The following is an 8,956-nucleotide window of genomic DNA, read 5'->3' as shown; positions in this document are numbered from 1 at the left end:
CTTGCTCTGCATGCAGAGTCCCTGGGTTCAATCCCTGGTACCACACAAAACAAGAGAGGAGTAGTTCCTTCCTTTAAGGGTTTGTTTGTATGTTTTCTGAGTAGCAGCTCAGGAGACTGAAAGAGCTCAATTGAATTCCACAAAGGTTGGGATATAAGCTACATTTCAGGGAGCTAGTTGAAAGACTATGCCACATGGGGTGACCTCCAAGATGGAGGGAATGACTGGGGAACTCTGCTTGAGCTGGGGATCTTCCCTTTCTATCTCTCTGGTTTGGAAACATGGCTTCTTGGTTATTAGAAACAGCAGTGATTTATTTATTTGTTTGTTTATTATTTTTAGAAACTGGTTCGATGGACTCCACTTTTGGGCTCAAGCTATCCTCCTGCCTCAACCTCCCCAGTAGCTGGTACTACAGGCTCGCGCCACTGCACCCGTTAAAAATTCATTTTCTTTAATTTGTCTATAGTTTGTGTTAAAAATTGACAATTTTAAAAGAACTCTAAAGTGCAATACTAATGAAGTCCTGAAAATGATCATGATGACCGAGGGTCTACTTTTCTGGAGACCTATGCATTGTTAGCTCCACCTCTTCTCTTCCTTTCTTCGTTCTGGGGCCCACTGCGCGTGGCAGATTGTGATGCAGACACTCAGGGATTCTAGGTTCTTAATGCTCGGTGATCCACGGTAGGCTCCACACTTTGGTTTTCTTGTCTGAAATACTCAAAATGAGTATCAAGAGCTCTGCACAACATCTTGAAAAACGTATGTGACCCTCAGCGTGGGTTTGTGAGAATGGCAGGCACCCTGAACAGAGTTCAAGAGTAGCTGGACTTATTTTCTTCCCAACCTAGTGCGCTGTGCGCAGGTGAGCGCAGCGACCTTACCAGCACGCCAGGTGTGCGGCATCAGGTGTGCGGCATCAGGTGTGCGCCGGCGCGGCTCCCGGGGGCCAATGGTCGAGTCCGCGGCGGGGCGGGGCGGCCACAGCCAGCCGGCTCCCGGGCCGCGCCCTGGGCGCTGCGCTCAGCACAGTGCGTCCTTGGCTGCTTCCCCGGCCGGAGGAGGCGGCCGCCGCGGCGCAAACAGCCTGGACTCCCCGCCTCCGGGATAGTCTCCCTGGGGGGCCTGCGGGCGATAGGCTCGGGAGAGGAGGGGGTGGAGGCAGCCTCGACCGGGCAGCTGCGGTAGGAGCATCAGGTGATTGCGAGAGCCGCAGAGAGCGAGGCGGTGGGGCTGCCGCAGAAGCAGTCAGAGCCAAACTCCCCTCGAGGCCCGGAGCGTCCCAGGAAGAGACCGCAAGGCACTTGCTGATCGGATCCTTCGGGAACCGCTCCGAACCTGGCCATGCAAGCGACGCCCCCTGGGGCCCGATCTTCCGCGAGAAGCCGCCAGAGTGGGCTCTTGCGGCTGGAACCCGGCAGGAAAGAGGGCGGAGCCGCCAACGAGCCCCTCACCATGAGCGTGGACGGCGGCTACAACTTCAGGCGGGTGGCGATCCGAAGAAAGTCCAACTTCTCCTACCTGCCGCCCGGGACCCCCCGGCCCTGGACTAGGCCTCCGTCGCACTTGGGACCGGCTCAGATGGGCATCTTCAGGCGCCACGCATCCGCAAACGCCACAGGTAAGCGCCTGTGCGCCGGGGGAAGGGAAGGGTTGGAAAGGCGCGCGTTTGCAGGTGAGGGGCGCGCCCAGTGCCCTGCAGGTGGTGTACCCTTTCCTCCAGCTGCAAAAGGAAAACTCTAATACTAGACCATGCTCGCGGCCACACACCCTTTTACTTATTTTGTCCCTTCCCCCGAAAGACCTTGGGCAGAAATCCACCTAGCTCTGAGGTTGCTCTGTAGGTCACTTCTCAAAGAATTCCGGAAGTAAAGGTGTAACTCTTTTTAAAGAAAGTTTTGTTAGGTATCAGCAAATCTTGTTTTCTGATCCTGAAGTTTATAAGTCTAATCTTTTCGCTTATTTCCTGCTCTTGGCAGACCTACTACTGTGAATGCGGAGGCTGATGTTCATCCTGGTCCAGCAGCCTCGCTGTTGGGTGTGACCAGGGCTGCCTATCCTTAGTGCCCTGGTTTTCCCTTTTCAGAGGACGCTTAACTTCCACCCTGAAGGGAAAGCGGCAAGTCTGTTATTAAGGAAACATGCCTAATACCAGGAAACGGAATTTTGCTGTTTTCATGTTGATAAATTTAGGGCTCAGCAATGCAGTCTTTTGATTTTGAAATTCGTATCAATTCTTAGTATTGGAGAAATTCTCAGGATAATCTATTTAAGGTCACATCACCTCCTCTGTTTTGTAAATGCGTTCAGTTCTCCCCAGGGAAGCTTGAAACCAGAACACATTAGGAATTCCCCCACCCCATTTGCAAAACTTAAAATTTCCTATCACCAGTTTATGTGATAACCAGAGAAATATGGAACGTAGACCAGCTTGTGAAACAAAACTCTTATTTAACCAGCAAAAATACAAATAAATTACTTTCACACATTTTCTGATATTAAATAAAATTATTTTGTTGATTTGCATATGATTTCATATTGGAGATTTAAAATGTTCCCTTTTAGTTCTTGTCCTGAAGTTGTGATCAGTATACAGCAGAAAAAGATGATGAGTGATGAATTCAAAATGTATAAAACCACATTAGGTAACAACAAAGATGGTGATGTAAGAAAATATATAAACAAGTTGAATTACAGTGATTTCAGTCTCCATTTAGTTCCTGCAAAAATAGGAAACTGGTGAGGTAATTTCTGAGCTCTCTTCCAGTTTCAGGTGTGATTCATTCTAAAAAATGAGTGGAAGAGTGTTTTCTTTCTTATCAAGTGAAAATGCTTTGCTTTTTAAAGGTACTTATATATTTTTCAAGTTATTTAACCCACACAATTTGTTAATCAGTTCTTTTTAATTTGAGGATAATGGGTTCCCAGTTGTTAACGTTTTACTAAGACCACCTGACTTAATTTTGAACTGTAGAGGCCAAGAAAATCTTGTTATAACTAAGGGTGAATGGTGTTGTTGCAGTCTGTACAACATTGTTTAGGCAGCTGTGCTTATAAAAGAAAGATTCCTTATTTATTATTTATTTATTTATTTTTACAGTATTGGGGAATGAACCCAAGGGTCTCCTGAATGCTAGGCAAGTGCTCTGCCACTGAGTCACATCCCCTCCAACCCCTGGCGATTTTTTTTTTTTTTTTTTAATTCAAAGGGAATCCAGAGTACTTTTAAAAGAAATAGAGAACCTAGCCATAACCTTTCAAGATTTGTTACATTGACTCAATATTGTTCACTCCCTGAAAGTAAAATCTTGGAATTATTTTCAGTCTTGAGAAATAATGATTGTCTCTTAATAGGTACAACTGTTCCCCTTCCTATCATATAATTTGTAGCATCTGTAGAAGGATATAGTATCTATTGATCTATCAAAATCTTTATTTTATACATATATATAATTTTTTTTTTTAATGTGGTGCTGAGGATAGAACCCAGTGCCTCACACATATAGGCAAGCACTCTACCACTGAGCCACAACCCCAGACCAGGATACAGTACCTTAATGTCATAATCTAGTGACATTCAAATTGATTATATTTTTGTTCCAGTTGATCCAGTACAAGCATACACTGGAGATTTTATTCATCTCACTAAGGAGACAAGCATGGCTAGTCAAGCTTATAGATCCAGATCTCCATCTAGTAAGGATCTCTTTCTCCCTGAGACCCCACCTATCTAACTATAACATTCATAATAGCTACTATTTATTGAGTGTATTTTCTATATTAAGAACTGCGTGGTACACACAAATATACACGTATATACATTTTACAAACCACTGGGTGACCACACCCTGTTCAATTTGGGAAGGGTAAAAACATTTCGGAAAGTGCTTCCCTTTTTAAATCAAGTCCGCTTCCCTATTAAATATCATTGTACCATCCGTCATTATATAAGTACATCCCCCCATCAAAAAATAAATAAAAAATTCTGAGAAATGCCTGGTCATTCTTTAGCACCCAGAAAAATATTTGTGTGTGAAAAATAGAATTTAGGTACTTTAAAATGAACATTACTCAGTTGAAAAGTTACTTTCCCTCTTAAAGAAGGAACAAAAACAGAGAGGTCAAGAACTTGGCAGAGAATTTAGTTCAACAGTGCTGTATTCTCTGGTTATGAAACCCACTATTTTTAGAGTTATCTGGGTTTTGGCCAAAAATAATGAAAATAAAGTCTACTGACATTATCCTTTGTATATGCCTGAAATTGAAGCTCCTCATCTGAGTGAAGCAGAGAGGTGACATAGGCTTTGGATCATATAGCACCCAAATAGTAGTCCCTTTTCCATCACTTACTGGGAATTGAACCAAGTCTCTCAATTTCTGAGTTTCTTCACCTGGACAATGGAGGGAACAGTACTCGTTTATGATACCACAGGAGGATTGAGAATAATCTCAATAGGTAGATGCCTGGCACAAAATAAACTCGCTAGATAATGTCATAAAAAGGAGTTATTTAGCAGAGCGCAGTGGTGCGCACCTGTAATCCCAGTGACTCTGAAGGTTGAGGTAGGAGGATTGCAAGTTCAGAGCCTCCTTCAGCAACAGTGAGGCATCAAGCAACTCAGTGAGACCCTGTCTCTAAATAAAATACAAAATAGGGTGGGGGATATGGCTCAGTGGTCGAGTGCCCCTGAGTTTAATCCCCAGTACCAAAAAAAAAAAAAAAAAAAAAAGTCATTTATTTATCTCTGTGTTGCTAAAAATCTGGCACTGGGACCAATATGTGGGAGACATTCTGTGATACTTGTCAAGTTAATGAATTAATGTTCTCATATTGTCACCAGACAGGTTTTGAAGAGTTCCCTCCAAGGGGGCAGTGGGCCTTCAACATATCTGGGGCAGGTTGCATGGGTTCTTAACCGCTGAAAAGAATTTCAAGACGTGTGAAAAGTAAGGCACAAGCGAAGTTTCATTAAAGGACAGCAAAGGCAGGATATACACACCCCAAAGGCAGGGTGCAGACACTCAGAGAAGTGAAGCTCTCAGGGTTGGGAAGAAAAGTGCAGATTCTCAGGTAAGCTTTTGTGAAAAAAAAAAAATCAAACCCATGTCAATCATTTGATATTTGGGGTTTAGAATATTTCTTCTTGATTAAGCAGCTAGCTATAAATCAGTTGTGGGACCATTGTATAGGTCTTTGTGAATCTAGTGACATTCAAATTGATTATGTTTTTGTTCCGGTTGATCTAGTACAAGCATACACTGGAGATTTTATTCATCTCACTAAGGAGACAAGCATGGCTGGTCAAGCTTATAGATCCAGATCTCCATCTAGTAAGGATCTCTTTCTCCCTGAGACCCCACCTATCTAACTATAACATTCATAATAGCTACTATTTATTGAATGTGTTTTCTATATTAAGAACTGTGTGATACACACAAATATACACGTATATACATTTTACAATCCTGGTAAGTAGTATTATGACCACTTTATAACTGAATTAATTGAGGTACAGAGAGTTACTACTTGGAATCATTAACTGGTAATTGGTTTGCCAGGATTCACACCTGTGTGTCTGGTCTCCCAGGCAGCTCTTCCCAGCAAGCTGTGAGAAGCGATTTGATAGTAAAGAAGGTCCTGGACTCCAATGGTTGTTAGACTTGGAAGGGGAATGTTGTGACTATATATTAAAGTATATTGTAGCCCTGTATATTGAAGTTTAAAGATTCAGAAGTTTTTTTGGTTATCCTCTCTCAAAATAGTCTTTTTCATTGTGAAAATTTATACATTCAAAATATACACAAGGTGGGGATTTAAAATTTATTAAATATGCTAATATAAATTAATGGGTGACTCTAGTCCATTTATAATGATGATATGCTTGGATTTCTTTCTGTCTTATTTTGTGCTTTCTTTGGTCTAGCTTTTTCTAGGCCTTCCCCTTTTTTCTTTTCTATAGTTGAATATCTGAAGCCCTTGGAGGAGAGTCTTGTCTATTCAGAGTTGCTTCTGCTGACTCTTATACAAGGCTGCTTATTTCTTTCATTACTCCTTAATTTTATGGTGATGTTTTGTATAAGAAAACATTTATTTGTTCCTGCTCAGTCCTGGACAGCTTTAATGTATTCACCAGGCATACCCCTAATTTCAAAGTAGTGTAAATTTCAACTCAGGCTTGCTCTGGGGAAATTATTGCTATCATTATTTTTCTGCCTAAGCTTAGTATAGGTCTATAAATTTTCTCATCAGTTTGCTTTTGTAGAAGGTGGATTTTCCCCAGGCCACCCTTTTGGAAAGTGGAGCTGCCTTCCCTGGACTTTAGGATTTCTGGAAATGCCATTACTCCCAGGGAAGCATGATTTGATGAGTTATAGATTTAGGTTTATAGTTCTTTTTCTTGTCCTTGGGCATTGTCTTTATTTTCTTATGGGCTCTGTAATATTTAAAATGCATTTAAAACTGTATTTGTTGTAATCCATTCAGCATTGGGCTGTTTTGTGGTGAGGGAATTTGCATGTTATGGACTTCACAGGTTTATATGCAAGTACAGTTCCTTTTCTAGTTCTTTGTTTTTGGTGGGGTGGTGGTGGGAGTACCAGAGATTGAACTCGGGGACATTCAACCACTGAACCGGACACTCGACCACTGAACCGGACACTCGACCACTGAACCACATCCCCAGCCCTATTTTGTATTTTATTAGAGACAGGGTTTCACTGAGTTGCTTAGCACCTCACTTTTACTGAGGCTGGCTTTGAACTCATGATCCTACTGCTTCAGCCTCCCCAGCCAGTAGGATTACAGGTGTTCACCTCCGCATCTGCCTCCTTTTCTACTTCTCACCATGGCTGGAATATTCAAATTTTCAATACATACTCCAATGTCCTGAGCACTTTTAGTGGTCCTTAGCACTTTTTTTTTTTTTTTTTTTTTTTTTAATTTCACCATTGTTGGAGGAAAAGGGTTGGATATTTTGGAGTCAGAGCAATGAGAATAAGTCCTGTTTATTGAATTCTGGGTCTGAACCAGGACTTTGTGTGCTACTTCCAATTCTTCTTTGGCCAGCCCTGCAGCATTGGTGGCATTATTACCATTTTAAAGAAGAAAAAACAATTTCAAGAAGTCTTAATTTGATGCCCTACAGCTTGTAAGTTTCAGCGACAGGACCTGAACTCATCTCTGGCTTCAGTGCCTGTTTGTAACACCAGTTCTTAAGGTTTCCCAGGGCTTCAAATGGCCAAGCTGAAAGAAAGTACTAACAGTTGGTGATATGTGTTCACGTATGTTGGGGCTCTTATTTGTAACATTAAGAAGTGTGTATTTTTAAAATGAACCTATCTTGAATATTATTGGAATAGCTGCAAAACTTGTTCTACACAAGCAGTTTACCTAAAGATTTATAATGAAATCTTGATGTACATCTTTTACTTTCTCTCTCACAGGCTTCTTTTACTCCTTCCTCCCCCAGGCGTTTTTCCTAGACTTTAAACCTTGATATTCTCCTGAGCTTCTGCCCAGTGACTTTGTTCCTCAGGCTCCAACAGGAGCTTCCTTCCCACCTGCATTGATTTCTTTATCCCCTCAGGGTGTCCTCCTCATTCTTCCTTTTCTTCTCTAGTCTGGTCTTTGTTCCTAACACTGGATTAGCAACTGTAAAGTCAGTGAATTCCCAAATTTCTTTCCACCAATTCTTTATTTTCTCTCCCCAACCCCCATCTCCTCTTCCTCTCCTTTTTCCCCTCCATCATCCCTCCTTTTTTCTCTTTGCTTTATTTCTGGATATTTTGGAGTCAGAGCAATGCCTTTTGAAGAGACCACTAAAGACCTCCTTCCCTGGTCTTTAGTGGTCTCTTCAAAAGGCATAATTATTTACCTTATCTATATCTTCTTTACATTTTCAAGGATCTGCTTAAGGAATGTAAATTTCCCAAGAGCACTTCTTTTTTTTTTTTTTTTTTTTTTTAATATTTTTTTAGTTGCCAATGGATTTTTAACTTTGTTTATTTATATGTGGTGCTAAGGATCGAACCCAGGGCCTCATACATGTTAGGTAAGCGCTCTATCACTGAGCCACAACCCCAGCCTCTAAATTTCTTAATATTTATTTTTTACTTGTAGGTGGACACAATACCTTTATTTTTTTATTTTTATATGGTGCTGAGGATCAACCCCAGTGCCTCATGCGTGCTAGGTGAGCAAGGCTCTACCTCTGAGCCACAATCCCAGCCCCAAAACTCCTTTTATTGGCTGCAGTTCAGCCCTTTCTACTGATTTCACCAACCTTGCTGTTTTGTTTTTGTTTGGCTTCAATTCTGGTTTTAAATTTGCTGGAATCTTTTATCTACTTGTCACCCAGTTGGCCACACTGGTTCTTATCATTATTTCTGTTATTTCACCATGTCAGATTTTGCCTTATTTCTGGCCTGTTATGCTCGAATTCAGGACCCCCAAAAGACCACCAGAGACCAAGATCGATGTAAGCAGCAAAGAGGTATTTATTGCGAGCTAGCTTGGTCCTCTGCGCGCACACACAGCAACTGGTGACGCTGAGAGGCCCTGAGCCCAGGGTTTGCAGCAGTTTTATACACTCTTTGGAGAAGACAGGGACTTCACATACATCATAGTATCTCTTAGCAAATCATCATACACCGCGGGAAAATCAAACAACAACTCTAAAACATGATTAGCACATTCACTGGCGGGAACAGTTGGGTAGGGGTGATTGGTTACTACAAGAGGGGGATCCATTTGAACTGATTGGTTTAAGCCAAGAGGGGTGTTCGTGTTGAACTACATGGTTTCCCAACACCATAAATTACTGGGAGGGTCATCTGGCATCCCAGGTATTTCCCTGTCTCATGCTGATTGGTGGCTGCTAGGGGATTGCTATGGGTCCCCACCTAGCCTGACTAAGTCAGGGACACCCGGTGCAGCAGATCTCTCCTGTTATTT

At 42.1% G+C, this 8,956-nt stretch overlaps 1 protein-coding gene across 2 annotated transcripts in view; it reads left to right on the top strand.

Moving 5' to 3' along the window:
* The first annotated feature begins 1,186 nt into the window (after nt 1-1,186).
* Nucleotides 1,187-8,956, top strand: part of Fgd4 (FYVE, RhoGEF and PH domain containing 4) — a 199,499-nt gene continuing 191,729 nt past the window's right edge. The window contains exon 1 of one of the 2 annotated variants that reach the window (XM_071609987.1): nt 1,187-1,624. In XM_071609987.1, the coding sequence (XP_071466088.1) occupies nt 1,348-1,624 (277 nt within the window). In that variant the 5' untranslated portion in view covers nt 1,187-1,347. The remainder of the gene's footprint in view (nt 1,625-8,956) is intronic. The other variant, XM_071609985.1, reaches the window with a different exon arrangement.

Source organism: Marmota flaviventris, chromosome 3, assembly GCF_047511675.1.
Source record: "Marmota flaviventris isolate mMarFla1 chromosome 3, mMarFla1.hap1, whole genome shotgun sequence".
Taxonomy (NCBI): Eukaryota; Metazoa; Chordata; class Mammalia; order Rodentia; family Sciuridae; genus Marmota; species Marmota flaviventris.
This window is presented reverse-complemented; position numbering and strand designations above follow the sequence as displayed.